Raw genomic sequence first — 23,162 nt, forward strand, 5'->3', positions numbered from 1 at the left:
AGTGCAGCTCCACAGAAGATAAAGAATAAAGTGAAACTCAGGCAGGAACCCCTTAAGCACAGCGCAGCCCTGATATAACTTACAGCGAAATCCAGCAGTGAACTGGGGGTGCAGAACATCTTTACCAGCCTGACCTGCACACCCTGTTTCTGCCATATTCATAAGCCTTTATTCCTTTAAATACATCAGTACCAGTCGTGGCTGGACTATCAGATCTGCTCACCCTGCCTCATGAGGCAATTTCAAGCGACTTTGAAAAACGTATCGCCGCTTGTGAATAGGCGCAGGCGACTTTAGCGCTATCGGGTGCGAGATACCAGCAAGCCATTCAGGGAGATAAGTCGCCTCAAAGACACGGCGATTAGTCGCCAGGCGACCAATCTCCCTGAATCTTCCCGTGTGGCCCTAGCCTAAAGGCTATATACACATGACAGGCCCTTATACCTACAGGGACAGTTCCCTTTAAAAGAGAACTAAACCCTAAAAATTAATGTGGCTAAAAATGCCATATTTTATATAGTGAACTTATTGCACGAGGCTAAAGTTTGAGCTTGTCAATAGCAGCAATGATCCAGGACTTCAAACTTGTCACAGGGGGTCACCATCTTGGAAAGTGTCTGTGACACTCACATGCTCAGTGGGCTCTGATTGGCTGTTGAGAAGCTAAGCTTAGGGCTCGTCACTAATTATCCAGCAGAAAAGGAGCTTCCCCTGTAATATAAGCTGATGCTACAGGTTTGCTGATTATTAAATTCTGATGCTAATTGCACTGGTTTCTGTGCTGCCATGTAGTAATTATCTGTATTAATTACTAATCAGCCTTATATTGTGACATTTCTATTCTATGTGTACTGTATATTGTGAGTGGCTCCCTAAGCTCAGTAAGTGACAGCAGCACAGAGCATGTGCAGTGAATCAGCAGAAAAGAAGATGGGGAGCTACTGGGGCATCTTTGGAGACACAGATCTTTACTGCTAAAGGGCTGTGGTTGCCTTGGGCTGGTACAGAAGCACAAAACATGATATACATTATAGTTAATATAATTCCACAGGTTATGTCACCCACTTCAGCTTATTGAGTGGACAACAAAACATTTGTAATTGTCCCCCCAACCATCCCTAAGGAAATGTGCAATTATAGGTCAGTTGATATACAATATACAGGGCTTTCAAGTGATAAGTGCACCTACGGGTGCAGGTGATCTCCATTCATTAACAAGGGCAAGTTCGGGAGTTTATATATTAAATATTACTGATTTTTACCAAAAAGAACAATCCATCAAGGTCAGTTATGGAATAACCAGTCAATGGGGATGCTGGGATCCAGAGTGAGCTGTAGGGGGGGAGGGACTAAAGGAAAAGCTTTAATTATGGGCCACACACCCATACCAGTGCCAGAAAATAACCAAACCAAGGGAAAGTGAAAAGCTTCAGTCTAATAAATAGCAAATTCGGAAATTAGACGAGAAATCAGCTTGTCCATCAAGGGTGAAGGCAGCAGGGACACGGCACATAATAATGGCTGATCCCAAAACAGTCTTTGCATGGGGGTGCGTCACCACTTTAAGGGCCCATACACACGCGCGGTTTTAACTGCGTTCCCCTGCGTTTCACTTTCTTCCGTTCAGCCACAGGGGAGCGCAGGAGTAGACGCACTCAGTTATTGTGAAGGGGGCTGTACTCACACAGACGCATGTAAGCGACAAACGCAGGTGGGACACAGTATGTTGCATTTCACCTGCGTTTGGCTCATACATGCGTCTCTGTGAGTACAATAATTGAGCGCGTCTACTCCTGCGCTCCCCTGTGGCTGAACGGAAGAAAGCGTAACGCAGGGGAGCGCGGGTAAAACCGCCCATTGTAAGAGCACTAAGGGCTCTTACAGATGAGCGTTTTTAGCTGCACACCCCTGCGTTACAGTTTCATGGGTTCAGCCACAGGAGTAGACGCACTGAATTCTTTTCAATGGGGCTGTACTCACACAGACGCATGTAAGCGCCGAACGCAGGAAAAATGCAACATGCTGCGTCCCAACCTGCGTTCGGCTCTTACATGCGTCTGTGTGAGTACAGCCCCATTGAAAAGAATTCAGTGCGTCTTCTCCTGCGGCTGAACGCATGAAACCGGAACGCAGGGGAGCGCAGCTAAAACCGCTCATCTGTAAGAGCCCTTAGTGCTCTTACTCACTTGCGTTCTGACCTGCGCTCCCCTGCGTTCCGTTTTTTGGCGTTCAGCCGCAGGGGAGCGCAGGAATAGACGCATGTCATTATTTCAAATGGGGCTGTACTCACTCAGGTGCGTGTCGGCGCCGAACGCAGGTTCAGACGCAACATGCTGCATTTTTCCTGCGTTCGTCGCCTACACGCGCCTGAGTGAGTACAGCCCCATTTGAAATAATGAAATGCGTCTATTCCTGCGCTCCCCTGTGGCTGAACGCCAAAAAACGGAACGCAGGGGAGCGCAGGTCAGAACGCAAGTGAGTAAGAGCCCTAAAACTGAACACATATGGAATCCACAGCCTGCTTGGCTAATTAGCAATTGTTTTAGATGCATGATGCATAGCTGCACATAAATCCGTTCAGTCTGCAGCATGCATCTAAATGAATTGCTAATTAGCCAAGCAGGCTGTGGATTTTGGTTTTAAAGGGGCGAGGGGGCAACCCAATGCATCACACACCATTGTTTGTCCAGTCTATCCGGCAACTGCTGCAGAAATTAAAAATAACAAAAACAACCCAAGAGCTGACAAGTGGAGCCGAGGGATTATCAGATGCTCCATTAGCAAAGCAAAATAAATATTACAATATCTTTCCCTTCACTAATATTCAGAATACCATATATATCTCTGCCGGGAACCTAAATGCAGACAGAGGGGATGGTTTGTTATATTGCCCTAAAGGACAATCCCCTCATTTTAGGAACCTTTAATAATCTCCAAACTGTGTCAGCCCTGATGATAAGCAATTCCTTTATTAACGTTAATAAGGGTTAAAATCTATTTCCCCCGAGGCCCATACGTTACACACATGTTCTAATAACACTCAGGACTCTCAGTGTTGCATTATTTATATAAAGGGAGTGGGAAATGCCCATCCTGCAGCCCTCCAGCTATTGCTGAACTACAATCCCCCTGCAGGTCGGCAATAAAGTGATAAATGTACTTACTATTCACTCACTACACACTCACACACAGTCAAAGCTCAGTATGTAGATCTCGTCTATCAGACTAATAATAATGATTAGAATAAAGATATTAGAGTCTCATGGGGTACAGGCGCTTTCTCTCTCCCCCCCACCACCTGCCTCTGTGACGTCACTGGCCGGAACACCTGCTCAGATGGAAGAAGAAAAAGCGAAAAGCAAAATCGCGTCAGCGCAAAGCGTTGGGGTCAGGACACACAGATTCGGGGAGATTAGTCGTCCGGTGACAAATCTTCTCTTCTTTGGGGCGGCTAATCTCCCCGAATTGTCTTCCTGCCATGTAAATCGCCGGCTGAATGGCAAGCGGATCGATTAGTTTTCCAAAGTTGCCTGAATTTGCCTCACGAGGAAAATTGCCAGCTGGAAGGCAGTTTGGGGAGATTAGTCGCCCCGAAGAAGAGGAGATTTGTCGCCAGACGACTAATCTCCCCGAATCTGCCTGTGTGCCCTGTCCCTTAAAGCTGCTGCCCCCACTGGGTCACAACCAGCCTCCGGCACACACCAGGTTAATGAGGCTCCTCCCTCTCTGCCTGTGTTTACAGTTTGAGTTCTGAGCACCTGTGACAGGTGCACCCCCCCCCACCCCCCCCCCCCACATACACCGAGCACTGTCGGTTCTCACTACCCAACAGAATCCCATCTCTGCCCAAGATCCCCCACACTCACATATCTGCGTAGTTTCTTCTCCGGGGGGGATTTTCTGAGCCAGCCGCAGTGAATGACTTCTCCTCCGCTCATCCTGGGGATAAAGCGCCTCCTTGTTGCTCTGTTATTCCTGCAGCATTGAGACCTCAACCGGCACCGGCTCCAGCTCCCTCCTCTTCTCTCCCTGCACTCACTGTACCATCAGGGGGTCCCAGTCTCTCCCTGCACTCACTGTACCATCAGGGGGTCCCAGTCTCTCCCTGCACTCGCTGTACCTTTAGGGGGTTGCTTTTAGTTATAGTTCCATAGGGGGCACCTTTATCGGTTCCCTGCAATTAAAGTGCCATCAGGAGGTCCCAGTCTCTTCCCTGCAGTTAGAGCAGCATGAGTGGGGGAGTCCCAGAGCCACAGACAGTAGGACAGTAGCCCCTCTGTAGCAGCAGACAGTCCCCCTCACTGTGCCTTCCTCCTGGGCTGAACAGTCACCGCTGTCCCCTCTTGTCTCAGTCACAGCTGCTTTATTAGGAAGCAGGAAACTGCCTATGTCTCCCACAGCAGGGCAGCCTAGCCACACCCATATTTCTGGAGTGGGCGTGGCCCCAGCTGGGGTTTTTAACCCTTGGGGTGGCAGGGAGTTTGACAACGCCTTTGCTGAGTCAGGTTATCAAGTGGTTAAACCACACCCCCCCCCAAGCCTAAAGCACAGCCCAGAACAGAAATGGATTTAAATAAAGCCCAATGGGAATTAGTGAGGTCAGAAACCACAGGGATCTATATCCTAATAGCAGGGGACTTTAGGGGGTCCCTATATATAATGGGCCCTACAGAGAAATCATTAGGGGTGGTTCATCGTTAAAGGGGAACTTTCGCAAAAATGGATATTTAATATAAGCTTCAACATACTGAAATAAGAAACTTTCTAAATAAAGTCAGTTAAATATTCTGCATCGTTTCTGGAATAATCAAGTTTATCTTCACTTGTATTTCGCCCAACTGCTGTTATGTTGCCCTTAAAGGGGAACTAGCACGAAAATGAAAATTTAATATAAGCTTCGGCATACGGAAATAAGAAACTTTCTGAATACAATCAATTAAATATTCTGCATTGTTTCTGAAATAATCAAGTTTATATTCACTCTCCCTCTCTCAGCATCTGTTTCTCTTCATTCTGTCTTCATGCAGCAGTTGGGTGTCAGATATTCATTGACAGTTAGATCCAATATATCTTATAGGGGGGTCCTTTCCTAGCAGATGAATTAGAGCTCACTCAAATAACTGATTCCAGTACAAACAAAATGTAACAAAATAACTGCCTTTTGCACAAATCCTGCATGTAGAGAGACATGATGTCTGGTGAGTTTAATAGAGTGAGCTCTAATACATCTTCTAGGCAAAAGGAGCCCCCCTATAAGATATATTGGATCTAACTGTCAATGAATATCTGACACCCAACTGCTGCATGAAGACAGAATCAGATGCTGAGAGAGGAATAGTGAAGATAAACAGTACAGAATTTTTAATTGATTGTATTTAGAAAGTTTCTTATTTCAGTATGAGGAAGCTTATATTAAATTTTCATTTTTGCAATAGTTCCCCTTTAAGGGCAACATATACTCAGACACTGCCATTGCATTGGAATAAATCTGCACTAGAGGAGCAGCAGGGCATGTTCAGTACATCCAGCATGGCTGTTCAGAAGTCACTGCAGTCTGCAGCCTATCTGTTACTATCAGATAAGGAGGCAGGCAATTTAGTGTGCATGAGAGTGCAGCGAGAAGACCCAAATGCATTACGTTAGTGTGTGTGTGTTTAAGCATTGTACACCCATTGATCTGCACTTGTGCTGCACAATTTCACTGCTGCTTATCAAGTTCAGTTTATATTTAGTTTCAGCGCCATCTAGTGGCCATATTCTCACCTTTAAATCAATAAGAAAAGCTGATTTTTTTCAGGCCTGTCCATGTTTGTTTTTTGTTTTACTTATGAACAAGAAAGATCTTTTAACAGTAGGACAATTTCTCAGCTCAGCAGTGGGTACAAAGGAGAGGCCCCTGCACTTTATTTGGGAGATGCCGCCAGCCTGTCTGTTTACAAACACAACCAAGGACTGACCTGTTCCATCACCCACCAAATATTTCCACTAACATTTGGTCCTTATAAATCACTCCCAATGGTCCAAATAAGGTTCACTGGCCAGGACCTTAGCACACAATGGGGACTGCATATACAGGGCCGCCATTAGAAATCACAGGGCCCCGTACAACAAAATTGCATTGGTGCCAGGGCCCCCCTTACAAGTAAAAAAAAAATTGGAGCCCCAAAGAATTTTTTTTAAAAGCATTGGTGCCAGGGCCCCCTTACAAGTAAAATAAAAATTGGGGCCCTAAAGAATAATTTTTAAAAAGATATTGGCGCCAGGGCCCCCCTTACAAGTTAAAAAAAATTGGGGCCCCAAAGAATATTTTTTAAAAAAAAACATTGGTGCCAGGGCCCCCCTTACATGTTAAAATAAATTGGGGCTCCAAAGAATATTTTTTTAAAAAACATTGGTGCCAGGGCCCCCTTTACAAGTTAAAAAAATTGGGGCACCAAATTTTTTTTTTAAAAAAAAACATTGGCGCCAGGGCCCCCCTTCAAAAGTTACAAAAAATTGGGGCCCCAAAATTTTTTTTTAAAAAAAACATTGGTGCCAGGGCCCCCCTTACAAGTTACAAAAAATTGGGGCCCCAAAATTTTTTTTTAAAAAAAAACATTGGCGCCAGGGCCCCCCTTACAAGTTACAAAAAATTGGGGCCCCCAAATTTAAAAAAAAAACAAAAAAACATTGGTGGTAGGTGCCTATAGAATATTAAAATAATACATTGGTGGCCAGGGGATTAAAAAAAACAAAAAAAACACAAATTGGTGTTCAGAGGAATTGAACTCATGGCTTCAGTACTTCAATTTCGCCTCCTTTCGTGACTTCGGGTCTTTTCGAAACTTCGGGAGTTCGGCTTCGGCTGTTTTTGTGGCTTCCGGTCCTTCGGCTGTTCAGCTTTTCGGCACTTCCGCATTTCGCCTGTTTGGGACTTCAAAAATGGCTGCACGGCTTCGGCGCTTTCAAGGGGGGCCCGGCTCTCAAAATAGCAGCACTGCCGGGCCCAGGACACTTGTCCCCCCTGATGGCTGCCCTGCAGGTATGTGATCCATTATCTGGAAACCCTCCAGAAAGCTCTGAATTATGGAAAGGCCATCTCCTATAGACTGTATTTTATCTAAATAATTCAAATATTTATAAAATGATTGTTTTTTTCTGTGATTTTCTAGTAGACTTAAGGTGTGAAGTTCCAAATTACTGAAAGATCCGTTATCCAGAAAATCCCAGGTCTTGAGCTTTTCGGATAACAGGTCCCATACCTGTACTACGTCCAGTGAAGTTACTGTTCAGCCGTAACCCAAACTGACACCCTTTAAAGGAGAAGGAAAGCTACGGAGGCATTTTATTGCCAATAGATTAGCTGCAATAGTGCAAGCTAGAATGCTATATTTATTCTGTAGAATGTTTTACCATACCTGAGTAAAAAGCTCTAGAAACTCTCTGTTTGTTTAGAATAGGAGCTGCAGTATTAATGTGGTGTGACATCACTTCCTGCCTGAGTCTCTCCCTGCTCTGGGCTCAGATTACAGTAGAGAAGGGAAGGGGGGGGGGGGGAAGAGGAGCAAACTGAGCATGCTCACGCCCAGGGCAATGAGGTTTGAGCTGAAGGCAGGAAGTCTGACACAGAAGCCCATGAGTACACAATAGTAGGAAAGAAATGCACTGTTTCTTTTGACAGGGGACTCAGAGCAACATTACTTTGGGGTTTTACTGGTATATTTAGATGGACCTTTCTGATAAGGCTTACTTACTTTTAACCTTTCCTTCTCCTTTAATCCTTGTTGAAGTACAATTCCCAAACACTCCCTACAGCCGAATGTGCTGGCACTTGCACTTCAATAAGGGCAGAGACACACGAGAAGAATAAATTCGCAAAACTGCCGGCGCAATTTCGCCAAAAATGGACGCCGGCATCCATAACGGACGCCGGCGTCCAAAACGAGACGCCGGCGCCGTTTCGCAAATTTTTCCTTCTTGTGTGTCTCTGCCCTGTGGATCGAAACGCCCCAAATTCGCCCATTACTATCCAGTACTACTTAAATATCGTAGCTCTTTAGAAATCACATCCAATATCTCAGTAGTTGCTTCATTTCCTTCCACTTTTCATGTAACATACTGTGACACTTGTGTCATATTTAGGGAACACTCTTTTTGGAGTCTGGCTGATATTATGGGTATCCAGATTGCTCAAGAGCCTGTGACCCCTACTTCCCATAGGAGTCATTGCCTTATGGTTTCCCATTCATTAAAAAAAAGATCAGCTGAGCTATTTTTGCCACTAATGATAAAATATTTGCTGAAATAAGACATTTTCAATTTATTTTTAGAAGTTTTTTTTTCTCTCCTTTTATATCTATTGTTCCTAATTCTCGTTGAAGGCTTAAAGAAAAAGTTAACCTTTAAAATAAGTGAATGTAAAATTGATGTAAGCCCATTTTAAAGAAGTAAAACTGATTAGAGTGCTTTCCTGAGCACTTTTGCAATTTACACTAATTATTGTTTTTCTAGAATTCAAGATATTGACATCTAGGGGCAGATTGATCAAGGGTTGAACTTCGAAATTCGACCATTGAATTGGCCAAATTCGATAGTCGAACTTTTCTTTTTCAATTTTTGAATTTTTTGTCTGTTTTCGGTCAAAGTAAAATCGTTCGATTGAAACAATTTTCAAAAAATAAAACATCGACTTTTTAAAACTTAGCCAAATTTTGGCTCTGGGTTCTAGGAGGTCATAGGCTAACATAGCAATTCGGCAGGTTTAAAGTGGCGAAGTCGGAGTTTATTAAAGAGACAGTACTTCCATTTTCGAATGGTCGAATATTCAAAGTATTTGCAATTCGAATCGAGTCAAAAGTCCAATTTGGCCGTTTCGATGGTCGACGTACCCAAAAAAAACTTTAGATAAATCTGCCCCTTAAACTGCTAAAATAAAAGCACCCCCTGGTGGTCAGTTCTGCCAACCACCTATAACAGTCGGGAAGAGAAAATTTCAAAAGAACAGGAAAGCCTTGTGATGTTGCTCTGCTTAGAAAAGGGAAGAAAAATAACAAATGCGCAGCAGCAACATCACAAGACTTTGCTCTTCTTCTGTAGACTTCCAACTGTCAGGTGGACAGCAGCAATGACCAGCAGGTGGCACTTTTGTTTACCTAGTAACATAGTTAGGTTGAAAAAAGACACACGTCCATCAAGTTCAACCTTTTAAGTCTATAAATAACCTGCCTAACTGCCAGTTGATCCAGAGGAAGGCTCTATTCCCTCCTTTGCTAAACACCATCCAACCCCTTCTTAATAGTTCCAGGGCAGCTCAGAAGAGCTCTGGCTATAGGCAAGGACTCGGTAGAGGCTGAACCTCTATTTCCATTAACGTTTAGGGCAGAGACACATGCTGCTATTTCGGGAGCTTAGTCGCCCAGTGACAAATCACTTCTTCTTCGGGCAAATAATCTCCCTGAACTGCCTTCCCACAGGCTACAATGTAAATAGCCGATGGGATGGCAGTCGGATCGCTTCGGGTTTCTGAAGTCGCCCGAAGTTTCCTTGTGAGGTGACTTCGGGCAACTTTGGAAAACAAAGCGCTCCAAGTGCCATCCCGGCGGCGATTTTGATTCTAGCCAGCGTGAAGGCAGTTCAGGGAGATTATTACCCTTACCCTTAAGCTTTAGCCCGATATGATAATGTTTGTTTTCCTTTCAGCAGTGATGGACATGGGTGGAACAGCCATCAGCTTTGCCATCAGGGTGGTCGTGTAATAATTAACCTTAAACATTTTTATCTCTGTTTGGGCCTTTGTATTTATCATTTCGGAATGTAATATGGCTGATATTATTAAAGGGATCGTTATTCTCTGTGGAAGTCTTACTGGACACAGTTTTTGACTAATTTTAGCCTTAAAGGGATCCGGTCATCGGAAAACATGTTTTTTTCAAAAGGTATCAGTTAATAGTGCTACTCCAGCAGAATTCTGCACTCAAATCCATTTCTCAAAAGAGCAAACAGATTTTTTTATATTCAATTTTGAAATCTGACATGGGGATAGACATTTTGTCAATTTCCCAGCTGCCCCCAGTCATGTGACTTGTGCCTGCACTTTAGCAGAGAAATGCTTTCTGGCAGGCTGCTGTTTTTCCTTCTCAATGTAACTGAATGTGTCTCAGTGGGACCTGGATTTTACTATCGAGTGCTGTTCTTATATATACCAGGCAGCTGTTATCTTGTGTTAGGGAGCCGCTATCTGGTTACCTTCCCATTGTTCTTTTGTTTGGCTGCTGGGGGGAGAAAGGGAGGGGGTGATATCACTCCAACTTGCAGTACAGCAGTAAAGAGTGACTGAAGTTTATCAGAGCACAAGTCACATGACTGGGGGCAGCTGGGAAACTGACAATATGTCTAGCCCCATGTCAGATTTCAAAATTAAATAAAAAAAATCTGTTTGCTCTTTTGAGAAACTGGTTACAGTGCAGAATTCTGCTGGAGCAGCACTATAATATGACGTGTTTTGAAAAAGAAAAAATGCAGTTTTAAATATAGATGCTGTGTTACTAGTTCTACTCCAATCTACACTAAGCTTATACCCACCAGAATGACACTATGACAAGAATTTTATATTATGGGCATTTAATGTCCTTATAATAGACAGGAATGAGAAAACCTTGGGAAAGGAATGACGTCTTTGATATTTTCTACACCCAGAATGCACTGCAAGTAGCGTTCGAATCCCATTCCGAAGCCTCCGTGGGGGACAGATCCAAACTGACGTAGGTCTAAATACCTGTTTTAATAGAAAGAACATACAGAATGTGGTAACATATGGACGAGAAGACTAAATTGAACATTTGTGTTACACCCCAGTGGTTCCTGTTACACAGCAGTGGGGCAACATCCAATACGTTTTCATTATAATCCCAGTTACTTCTACTTTACAAGCACAAGAAAAGCCCCATTCACCCCATTAGGAACTCAGAGTAAAAAGAATTGTTAGGTTTGTTCCTCAGGCGGACTCCTGTTAAGACAAAACTGATCTGTTATAGGAAATATTAATTGCACCGCTGCCATGTTACTTTACTCACCCTGTTTCCCATTAGAGTTACACACAGATCAGTAACTACAGAGAGCAGCCAGGTGGGTGGTTGGGGGTCGGGTAGGGACTGTTTTGCCCCTCAGAAGGTTTCTTTGCAGCAGGGCCTGGTGAGCTGTTGTTACACCGCTGACTCAAATTTTACTCTGTTGCACAAAACCCCCAAATTTTATGTCAATGTGCATGTGCAAATTAGTGGTGTATCTGCCCAGATCCCACCTACTCTCTGCCCAGACTGCGCCCACGCTTTGCCCAGACACCGCCCACTCTCTGCCCAGACACCGCCCACTCTCTGCCCAGACTCCGCCCACTCTCAGCCTAGACACCGCCCACACTCTGCCCAGACACCGCCCACACTCTGCCCAGATACCGTCCACTCTCAGCCCAGACTGCACCCACTCTCTGCCCAGACAACGCCCACGCTCAGCCCAGACTGCGCCCACTCTTTGCCCAGACACCGCCCACTCTCTGCCCAGAAACCGCCCACTCTCAGCCCAGACACCGCCCACTCTCAGCCCAGACACCGCCCACTCTCAGCCCAGACACCGCCCACTCTCAGCCCAGACACCGCCCACTCTCAGCCCAGACTGCGCCCACTCTTTGCCCAGACACCGCCCACTCTCTGTCCAGACTGCTCTCACTCTCTGCACAGATCCCATCCACTCTCAGCCCAGACTGTGCCCACTCTCCTCACAGAAACCGCCCACTCTCTGCCCAGACTGCGCCCACTCTCTGCCCAGACACTGCCCACTCTCTGCCCAGACTGCTCCGACTCTCTGCCCAGATCCCATCCACTCTCAGCCCAGACTGTGCCCACTCTCTGCCCAGAAACCGCCCACTCTCTGCACAGACACTGCCCACTCTCTGCCCAGACTGCACCCACTCTAGGCCCAGATCCCACCCACTCTCAGCCCAGACACCGCCCACTCTCTGCCCAGACACCGCCCACTCTCAGCCCAGACTGCGCCCACTCTCAGCCCAGACTGCTCCCACTCTCTGCCCAGATCCCATCCACTCTCAGCCCAGACTGTGCCCACTCTCTGCCCAGAAACCGCCCACTCTCTGCACAGACACTGCCCACTCTCTGCCCAGACTGCACCCACTCTAGGCCCAGATCCCACCCACTCTCAGCCCAGACACCGCCCACTCTCTGCCCAGACACCGCCCACTCTCAGCCCAGACTGCGCCCACTCTCTGCTCAGACACTGCCCACTCTCGGCCCAGACTGCTCCCACTGTCTGCCCAGATCCCATCCACTCTCAGCCCAGACTGTGCCCACTCTCTGCCCAGAAACCGCCCACTCTCTGCCCACTCTCAGCCCAGACTGTGCCTACTCTCTGCTCAGACACTGCCCACTCTCGGCCCAGACTGCTCCCACTGTCTGCCCAGATCCCATCCACTCTCAGCCCAGACTGTGCACACTCTCTGCCCAGAAACCGCTCATTCTCTGCCCAGACACTGCCCACTCTCAGCCCAGACTGCGCCCACTCTCAGCCCAGACTGCGCCCACTCTCTGCCCAGACTGCACCCACTCTAGGCCCAGATCCCACCCACTCTCAGCCCAGACACCGCCCACTCTCTGCCCAGACACCGCCCACTCTCAGCCCAGACTGCGCCCACTCTCAGCCCAGACACCGCCCACTTTCAGCTCAGACACCGCCCACTCTCTGCTCAGACACTGCCCACTCTTGGCCCAGACTGCTCCCACTGTCTGCCCAGATCCCATCCACTCTCAGCCCAGACTGTGCCCACTCTCTGCCCAGAAACTGCCCACTCTCTGCCCACTCTCTGCCAGACACTGCCCACTCTCAGCAGAGACTGTGCCCACTCTCTGCTCAGACACTGCCCACTCTCGGCCCAGACTGCTCCCACTGTCTGCCCAGATCCCATCCACTCTCAGCCCAGACTGTGCCCACTCTCTGCCCAGACTGCACCCACTCTAGGCCCAGATCTAGGCCCAGATCCCACCCACTCAAATTTTACTCTGTTGCACAAAACCCCCAAATTTTATGTCAATGTGCATGTGCAAATTAGTGGTGTATCTGCCCAGATCCCACCCACTCTCTGCCCAGACTGCGCCCACGCTTTGCCCAGACACCGCCCACTCTCTGCCCAGACACCGCCCACTCTCTGCCCAGACTCCGCCCACTCTCAGCTTAGACACCGCCCACACTCTGCCCAGACACCGCCCACACTCTGCCCAGATACCGTCCACTCTCAGCCCAGACTGCACCCACTCTCTGCCCAGACACCGCCCACGCTCAGCCCAGACTGCGCCCACTCTTTGCCCAGACACCGCCCACTCTCTGCCCAGAAACCGCCCACTCTCAGCCCAGACACCGCCCACTCTCAGCCCAGACACTGCCCACTCTCAGCCCAGACACCGCCCACTTTCAGCTCAGACACCGCCCACTCTCTGCTCAGACACTGCCCACTCTCTGCCCAGATCCCATCCACTCTCAGCCCAGACTGTGCCCACTCTCTGCCCAGAAACCGCCCACTCTCTGCACAGACACTGCCCACTCTCTGCCCAGCCTGCACCCACTCTAGGCCCAGATGCCACCCACTCTCAGCCCAGACACCGCCCACTCTCTGCCCAGACACCACCCACTCTCAGCCCAGACTGCGCCCACTCTCAGCCCAGACTGCTCCCACTCTCTGCCCAGATCCCATCCACTCTCAGCCCAGACTGTGCCCACTCTCTGCCCAGAAACCGCCCACTCTCTGCCCAGACACTGCCCACTCTCTGCCCAGACTGTGCCTACTCTCTGCTCAGACACTGCCCACTCTCGGCCCAGACTGCTCCCACTGTCTGCCCAGATCCCATCCACTCTCAGCCCAGACTGTGCCCACTCTCTGCCCAGAAACCGCTCATTCTCTGCCCAGACACTGCCCACTCTCAGCCCAGACTGCGCCCACTCTCAGCCCAGACTGCTCCCACTCTCTGCCCAGACTGCACCCACTCTAGGCCCAGATCCCACCCACTCTCAGCCCAGACTGCGCCCACTCTCAGCCCAGACACCGCCCACTTTCAGCTCAGACACCGCCCACTCTCTGCTCAGACACTGCCCACTCTCGGCCCAGACTGCTCCCACTGTCTGCCCAGATCCCATCCACTCTCAGCCCAGACTGTGCCCACTCTCTGCCCAGAAACTGCCCACTCTCTGCCCAGAAACTGCCCACTCTCTGCCCAGACACTGCCCACTTTCAGCAGAGACTGTGCCCACTCTCTGCTCAGACACTGCCCACTCTCGGCCCAGACTGCTCCCACTGTCTGCCCAGATCCCATCCACTCTCAGCCCAGACTGTGCCCACTCTCTGCCCAGACTGCACCCACTCTAGGCCCAGATCCCACTCTCAGCCCAGACACCGCCCACTCTCTGCCCAGACACCGCCCACTCTCAGCCCAGACTGTGCCCACTCTCTGCTCAGACACTGCCCACTCTCGGCCCAGACTGCTCCCACTGTCTGCCCAGATCCCATCCACTCTCAGCCCAGACTGTGCCCACTCTCTTCCCAGAAACCGCCCACTCTCTGCCCAGACACTACCCACTCTCAGTCCAGACTGTGCCCACTCTCTGCTCAGACACTGCCCACTCTCGGCCCAGACTGCTCCCACTGTCTGCCCAGATCCCATCCACTCTCAGCCCAGACTGTGCCCACTCTCTGCCCAGAAACCGCTCATTCTCTGCCCAGACACTGCCCACTCTCAGCCCAGACTGCGCCCACTCTCAGCCCAGACTGCGCCCACTCTCAGCCCAGACTGCGCCCACTCTCAGCCCAGACTGCACCCACTCTAGGCCCAGATCCCACCCACTCGCAGCCCAGAATTCGCCCACTCTCTGCCCAGATCCCACCCACTCTCAGCCCAGACTGTGCCTACTTTCTGCCCAGATGCTGCCCACTCTCTGCCCAGACATCACCCACTCTGCCCAGACACCACCCACTCTCTGCCCAGATGTTGCCCACTTTCTGCCCAGACACCACCCACTCTCTGCCCAGATGCTGCGCACTCTCTGCCCAGACACCGCCCACTACCTGCCCAGACACCGCCCACTCTCTGCCGAGACACTGCCCACTTTCTGCCCAGACACTGCCCACTTTCTGCCCAGACACTGCCCACTCTGTGACCAGACCCCACTCTGGTCCAGACTCCACCCATTCTCAGACCCCACCCACTCTCTGACTACTCCCCACTGACTCCGCCCCATGCCGACTTCCACTCTGCTTCCCCACCGCAGGTAAGAAAGTGGCTGGGGATTCTTCTTAGCTATAGAGTCAGGGCCCCCCTTTTCCCCGGGGTCTGCTTCCCCTATAGTTACACCACTGGTGGGAATCTAAATCTGACAGAGGGTTGGCTGAGAATTTTGTGCTTCAAATTGACTTGAGCTAATAAAGTTTTTTTCCTAACAGGAGCATTAGCCCTTGGTAGCAATTCTATCAGAGACTGTAACGACTGATAATCCTGTGTTCCGGGTGGATCAAGGGTTACTCTGATGGAAATGTTATGTAAGTTGAACTAAAGAAAGTGAAGAGGAGCTGCAACTATTATTCCATTTCTGCTGTTCTGATCATTTGGGTAACCTGATTGAATACAATAAAAGATGTGTGTGTGTGTATGGCACCTTGTATGTGTTCTGTCTATTCAGCTGCACGACTATGAGCACCAAATTGATCAGCCAAGGTAGGGCCACCAAGCAGTAGCTTGCCAACACTTTCCTCCTCATTATATCACACTCAATAGTTATAACAAGTTTACCAGTACAGGTATAGGACCTGTTATCCAGTATGCTCAGGACCTGGAGCTTTCCGGATAACAGATCTTTCCATAATTTGGATCTTCATACCTCAAGTCTACTAGAAAATCATATAAACATGAAATAAACCCAATAGGCTGGTTTTGCTTCCAATAAGGATTAATGATATCTTAGTTGGGATCAAGTACAAAGCACATTTTAATTATCAGAGAGAAAAAGCAAATGATTATTAAATATTTGGAAGATTTTGTTAAAACTGAGTCTATGGGAGCTGGCCTTTTGCGTAATTCACAGCTTTCTGGATAACGGGTTTCTGGATAATGGATCCCATACCTGTCTTAAAACACAGAATGTGAATTGTTTACCTACCATTGGTACGTATCTCTGAGCCCTAATCTGTGGTTAGAAGAAAAAAAGGAAAGGTAGTTATAAACTAAGATAAAAAAATAAAAATAGACAGATGCAAAAAAAATAGCTCAATTTGCAGATCTACTTATTAATTAGGGGCAGATTTAACAAAGGTTGTGGTGAATTTTCGAATGAAAAAAAATTCGAATTTCAAGCTATTTTTTGTGTACTTCGAATAGGGAATAGTCCAAATTCGATTCGAATTTGAAAAAAATTTCAAATACAAATTCAAAGTACTGTCTGTTTAAAAATTCGACTTCGATCATTCGCCATCTAAAACCTGCCGAGCTGTTCTAGCCTATAGGGGACATCCTAGAACTTATTTGGAGTCAATTGATGGAGTGGTGAAAAATCAAAGAATCTTTTTGGAAAAACTTCAAATTGAATTTGATCAAATGCGCTATTCCTTTGGTTCGAATTCAGCCGAATACGGACCCATTCGATCGAAAACTGACCTATTCGACCCAAAAAAAACTTTGACTTCATTTCGGTTGGTCTTTTCGAATTTCGAAGTTTTTTCAATTCGAAATTCGACCCTTGATAAATATGCCCCTTAATGTTCACACGCATCCATCATGAAATCCAGGGGATTACGATAATGACCTGTCAAGTCGTTGCTGCAGAATGTAAGGCCTCTCCTCTCTCAGGCTCCCTCCAAACAGTTCTCCAATCCCCGGCACAAGAAGGTCCACAGCAGCAGCCTGAGACGGAATAAAAATAAAGTGGTGAAGCAAAACAGAAGGTACAGCTGCTGACTTTAATAAATGTATCTGCTCTAACACTGGCCTGCCAGAAAGCAGTTCCATCCTAAAGTGCTGGCTCTTTCTGAAATCACATGACCAGGCAAAACGACCCAAGATGCACCAATATTACTACTAAATACACTTGCTGGTTCAGGAATGACATTTTATATTGTACAGTGAATTATTTGCAGTGTAATTTAGAAATAAAAACTTCATTATAAAAAGCATGATAGAATCCCTTCAAACTGTTATCTGGTTGCTAAGATAACACTTACCCTAGCAACCAGGCAGAGATTTGCATGACCAATTGCTTAGAATCTGAACTGAGCATTACCTTAACGGTGAACCACCCCTTTCCATGTCTGTCCCCTGTTCAACTGCTTGGAGTCATTTCATAAAAACCACATGATTAGAATAAGCAGGGTGAGTAATTTTAGCAGATAGCACACTACACTTGCTGGAAGGATGAGCACCTCAAGCTCATGGTGGTCCATAAAAAGCTGCTGATTATGCAGTAATATTTCTCAAGCTTCCAAAGGATTTCAGACTAAAATGGAAGTGTTGGCAGACTCACAGCTACATTGTAAACCCACACAAGGCTGGAAAGAGCAGACTTAAGGTGGCCATACACGGGCCGATAAAAGCTGCCGACAGACCGTGTCGGCAGCTTATTGGCCCGTGTATGGGGCCCCCCGACGGGCTTCAGCGATCAAGATCTGGCCAAAAGTCGGGCAGATCTCGATCGGATGGGACAAAAAATCCCGTCGGATCACGGCCGCATCTATTCGTTGATGCGGTCCCGCGATCCGACCGCCCGTTAGGCATCGTTAGGATCCGATCGTTGGGCCCTAGGGCCCACGATCGGATCAGCCCGATATTGCCCACCTCAAGGTGGGCATATCGGAGGGAGATCCGCTCGTTTGGCGACATCGCCAAACGAGCAGATCTCTCCATGTATGACCCCCCTTATACCAACTATCATTCTGCTGACACACAACGAGGGTCATGAAAAATATACTACAGGTATGGGATCCGTTATTCAGAAAGCTCCGAATTACGGAATGCCTCCCATAGACTCCATTATATCTAAATAATCCAAATTTAGTTTAAATTGTTTTTAAATTCTTTTTCTGTGTAATAATAAAACAGTTGCTTGTACTTGATCCCTACTAAGATATAATTAATCTTTATTGGAGGCAAAACCAGCCTATTGGGTTTATTTATTGTTTAGATGATTTTCTAATAGACTTAAGGTATGAAGATCCAAATTAAAGAAAGATCCGAAAAACTCCAGGTCCTGAGCATTTTGGATAACAGGTCCCATACCTGTACAGAGCTGTGTACACCTATATTGACCCCAACTGTGCATAAAATGTATAGTTTTGTAAAGTTAGTGTCACACCGTGTGGATTCTGGATTCTGGACAGGTGTATAAACACAGGCCTATCCAGGCAAAGGCAGGGTCTGTGAGTGCAGATATATAAGCAGAGGCAAGTAGATCAGCAGATTCTAGGCCTGCATATTAACCACCCTATGTGGCACTAGCCTAAGGGTCAGGGCACACAGGCAGATTCAGGGAGATTACTTCCACTTCGGGCGACTTTGGAAAACGAATCGCTCCGAGTGCCATCCCGCCGGCGATTTAGATTTTAGCCAACGGGAAGGCAGGGGAGTTCAGGGAGATTAGTCGCACCGAAGAAGAGGAGATTTGTCGCCAGGCAACTAATCTTCCCTAATCTGCCTGTGTGCCCTGACCCTTAAGGACCCCATAAACGCATTGATCTTTCGTTGGTGAACGATCGATTTCAGTGCAATCTGACCAATCCGTCAAATTATCGCGTGGTTAGTGGGAATCGAACGTTCGTGCATCTTATGATTTTTCGTCCGACATCTGTCAGAAAATTGATCGGCCAGTTTATCTGTCCCAGTGCAATCTATCTATGTCTGCAGGGCCAAGCAGGCAGCTCCCCTTTGTTTTCCTGGCAATATCGCCTGAAATGGTTCTATTAGTTGATGAACAAATTGTACATTTAAACAATCGTTTTCGAGATAATCGTGGTCTCACGGTAACGAAAAGATCTTTTAAAAATCTTTAAATCTATGGCCAGCTTTAAGGAAAACAAAAGTCTTCTGACAACCCCAAAAACCTCCTCTCGCACTCACCACATCATGTGGAAATCTCACAACTGTACATGGCTAGTTGTGGGGTTGTTGGGGGCTATGTTGCACCACTGTGGATTCTCTTCTTCATGTTACCAACATAGAGCATGCACACTTGAAGACAACTCCAGATCAGCTTCAAATGCACTCCTGAGCTAAGCTTGCAGAGCACCAGATATAGATGCAGTTGTGAGACTCCCCAGTGCTAGGGGGGACTATGGAGGGGGCCTGTGGTTGTCCATCGGCTTTCAATCTCCTTTAAAGGAATTATTCAGTGTAAAAATAAAAACTGGGTAAATAGATAGGTTGTGCAAAACAAAAAAACATTTCTAATATAGTTAGTTAGGCAAAAATGTAATGTATAAAGGCTGGAGTGACTGGATGTGTAACATAATAGCCAGAACACTACTTCCTGCTTTTCAGCTCTCTTGCTTTCCACTGATTGGTTACCAGGCAGTAACAGTGACAAAAGCACATGGGTCATAACTGTTGCTTTTGAATCTGAGCTGAATGCTGAGGATCAATTGCAAACTCACTGAACAGTTATGTCCCATGTGGCCCCCCTTATAGTCACTGACTAACTCAGAGTTAGAGAGCTGAAAAGCAGGAAGTAGTGTTCTGGCTATTATGTTACACATCCAGTCACTCCAGCCTTTATACATTACATTTTCGGCTAACTAACTATATGAGATACATTTTTATTTTGTACAGCCTATTTATTTACCCTATTTATCCAGTTTTTATTTTTATACTGAACTGTTCCTTTAATATCATGTGTTGCTGAGCCTGTGCATACCACTCAAGTCAACACACAGACAACATCAATCAAAGCCACTGATTTGGCCCAAATGCAACTTATGCTACACATCACCTACCAACTATTTTAAGTGCAGGGCTCTATCTCAGTTGCACTTAGCACTTGTAAATAAAGCCCACTGGGTCCCAAACCACTCCTCCCACCATCCCTTTTTATCATTTTGTATATTCATTTTAGGGATGCACCGAATCCAGGATTCAGTTCGGGATTCGGCCTTTTTCAGCAGGATTCGGATTTGGCCGAGTCTTTCTGCCCGGCCTAACCGAATCTGAATCCTAATTTGCATATGTAAATTAGGGGTGGGGAGGGAAATCACGTGACTTTTTGTCACAAACCGAGGAAGTAAAAAATGTTTTCCCTTCTCACCCCTAATTTGCATATGCAAATTAGGGTTCTGATTCGGTTCGGTATTCAGCCGAATCTTTTGCAAAGGATTCGGGGGTTTGGCTGAATCCAAAAAAGTGGATTCGGTGCATCCCTAATTTATTTAGCCAAATCACTAATGTGCCATATCCATTTATAATGATTTCTTAGCCTCTAGATTGTGGCAGTTGAGAGCATGTCCATGTTATTATTTACAAGTTAACAGTAGAACAGAACAAACTATAAAAACTATTTGCTTACTGTGTGCTGTGGCCCATCTTCATTATCCCGTGCATAGAAAGGCTTGAGCTCCAGCGGGTAGTTGATTACAAACACGGGAATATCTCTGCAGTGTTTCACCAAATATTTCTCATGTTCTGTTTGTAAATCACAGCCCCACTACAAGAAAGAGAGAGTCAATGATGAATTAGTGTACAGTGAATCCTAATGTAAATATATGGGGAACTGTATCTTGAATTATTCTACATTCAGAGTGTAGCACAAACCTCTAACAAGGAGAAGAAACCTTATGGGTTCTCTCTGCTGCAGGAACTGCTGTCAGGATTAGAATAAACCTGTGCGTTATCATGAATGTGAAATCCGAGCACCCCCTGGCTTTTCAGTCCAATTGGCTGGCTGGTTAGAACGGCAACAGCTTAAAGGGATACTGTCATGGGAAAAAAATATTTTTCCAAAACGCATCAGTTAATAGTGCTACTCCAGCAGAATTCTGCACTGAAATCCATTTCTCAAAAGGGCAAACAGATTTTTTTATATTCAATTTTGAAATCTGACATGGGGCTAGACATATTGTCAATTTACCAGCTGCCCCAGTCATGTGACTTGTGCCTGCACTTTAGGAGAGAAATGCTTTCTGGCAGGCTGCTGTTTTTCCTTCTCAATGTAACTGAATGTGTCTCAGTGAGACATGGGTTTTTACTATTGAGTGTTGTTCTTAGATCTACCAGGCAGCTGTTATCTTGTGTTAGGGAGTTGCTATCTGGTTACCTTCCCATTGTTGTTTTGTTTGGCTGCTGGGGGGGGGGAAAGGGAGGAGGGTGATATCACTCCAACTTGCAGTACAGCAGTAAAGAGTGATTGAAGTTTATCAGAGCACAAGTCACATTTTGAAAAAAATTTTTTATCCCATGACAGTATCCCTTTAAAGGAATAGTTCACTGTGAAAATAAAAACTGTGTAAATAGATAGGTTGTGCAAAATAAAAAATGTTTCTAATATATTTAGTTAGCCAAAAATGTAATGTATAAAGGCTGGAGTGAACAGATTTCAAATAAAACAGCCAGAATCCAACTTCCTGCTTTTCAGCTCTCTAACTCTGAGTTAGTCAGTGACTTGAAGGGGGGCCACATGGGACATAATTGTTCAGTGAGTTTGCAATTGATCCTCAGCATTCAGCTCAGATTCAAAAGCAACAGATATGACCCATGTGGCCCCCCCACAAGTCACTGATTGGTTACTGCCTGGTAGCCAGGGTAACCAGTCAGTGTAAACCAAGAGAGCTGAAAAGCAGGAAGTAGTGTCTGACTGACATGTTATACATCAAATCACTCCAGCCTTTATACATTACATTTTTGCCTAACTAACTATATTAGAAACATTTTTTATTTTGCACAGCCTATTTATTTACCCTGTTTTTATTTTTGCACTGAACAATTCCTTTAAGTAAAAGTTATATATTCCAGTGACAAATTCAGGTATTCATCTACATCTTGTCTTTCCAAACAATAATGGGCAAAGACATTTATTTCCGATCTCTTAATTACACATTATAACGACTAATCCCGTGTACTATATACCTTATGGCATGCTGAAGTAGTTTAAACCTTTTAATTTGAAAATAAAAAGACAAACCTTACTATAGTCCTATTGGTTCACGAACTTGATTGGGATAGATCTCATGACCATAAAACTTAAATGCTGAGCCATTCTATACGACCATCAGTCCCATATCGATATTCCAGCCATGGAATGCCCCTCATTTTTTTACTCACCCCTCCGTGCAGATTCTGGCCTTGGAGTTCACAGCAGCCATCTTCTTTCTTCTGTCTTTTTCAGAAGTTTCTGCGCATGCGCAGTTGGTAGTAAATTTCCGAAAAATGGTTCGAGACCAGAGATTTACTTCAACTACACATGAGCCTGAAAATGCCGCCAAGACACAAAGATTACCAGAGAAGAAGAAGATGGCTGCCATGAACTCTGAGGCCAGAACCTGCACGGAGGGGGGAGTAAAAAATTAGGGGCATTTGCCCAGTGGGGGGGGGGGGTTGCAGGTAGGCTGGGCGGAAGGAGGGAGGGGGTGTACCCAGGGTAGGGGGAAGGGTTTTTTTTTTATTATGGGTTGAATTTTCCTTTAAAGGGATATGGTCATGGGAAAAAATTTTTTGTTCAAAACACATCCGTTAACAGTGCTGCTCCAGCAGAATTCTGCACTGAAATCCGTTTCTCAAAAGAGCAAACACATTTTTTTTTATATTTCATTTTTAAATCTGACATGGGGCTAGGCATATTGTCAGTTTCCCAGCTGCCCCCAGTCATGTGACTTGTGCTCTGATAAACTTCAGTCACTCTTTACTGCTGTACTGCAAGTTGGAGTGATATCACCCCCTCCCTTTCCCCCCCCCAGCAGCCTAACAACAGAACAATGGGAAGGTAACCAGATAGCAGCTCCCTAACACAAGATAACAGCTGCCTGGTAGATCTAAGAACAGCACTCAATAGTAAAATCCAAGTCCCACTGAGACACATTCAGTTACATTGAGTAGGAGAAACAACAGCCTGCCAGAAAGCAGTTCCATCTTAAAGTGCTGGCTCTTTCTGAAAGCACATGACCAGGC

The 23,162-nt window shown here is 46.4% G+C and overlaps 2 protein-coding genes across 3 annotated transcripts in view; both read right to left on the reverse strand.

Moving 5' to 3' along the window:
* gab2.S (GRB2 associated binding protein 2 S homeolog) overlaps window positions 1-4,439 on the reverse strand; it is a 93,828-nt gene extending 89,389 nt beyond the window's left edge. Inside the window, exon 1 of the mRNA XM_018250375.2 lies at window positions 3,867-4,439. Within this exon, the coding sequence (XP_018105864.1) occupies window positions 3,867-3,938 (72 nt within the window). The 5' untranslated portion in view covers window positions 3,939-4,439. The remainder of the gene's footprint in view (window positions 1-3,866) is intronic.
* A 6,157-nt stretch (window positions 4,440-10,596) lies between these two features.
* The window catches only part of nars2.S (asparaginyl-tRNA synthetase 2, mitochondrial S homeolog), a 47,470-nt gene continuing 34,904 nt past the window's right edge, over window positions 10,597-23,162 (reverse strand). For both annotated transcript variants that reach the window (XM_018250377.2, XM_018250376.2), the window contains exons 12-15: window positions 20,569-20,706; window positions 16,828-16,925; window positions 16,186-16,212; window positions 10,597-10,753 (exon numbers count right to left, since the gene is read on the reverse strand). In XM_018250377.2, the coding sequence (XP_018105866.1) occupies window positions 10,609-10,753; window positions 16,186-16,212; window positions 16,828-16,925; window positions 20,569-20,706 (408 nt within the window). In that variant the 3' untranslated portion in view covers window positions 10,597-10,608. The remainder of the gene's footprint in view (window positions 10,754-16,185; window positions 16,213-16,827; window positions 16,926-20,568; window positions 20,707-23,162) is intronic.

Source organism: Xenopus laevis, chromosome 2S, assembly GCF_017654675.1.
Source record: "Xenopus laevis strain J_2021 chromosome 2S, Xenopus_laevis_v10.1, whole genome shotgun sequence".
Taxonomy (NCBI): domain Eukaryota; kingdom Metazoa; phylum Chordata; class Amphibia; order Anura; family Pipidae; genus Xenopus; species Xenopus laevis.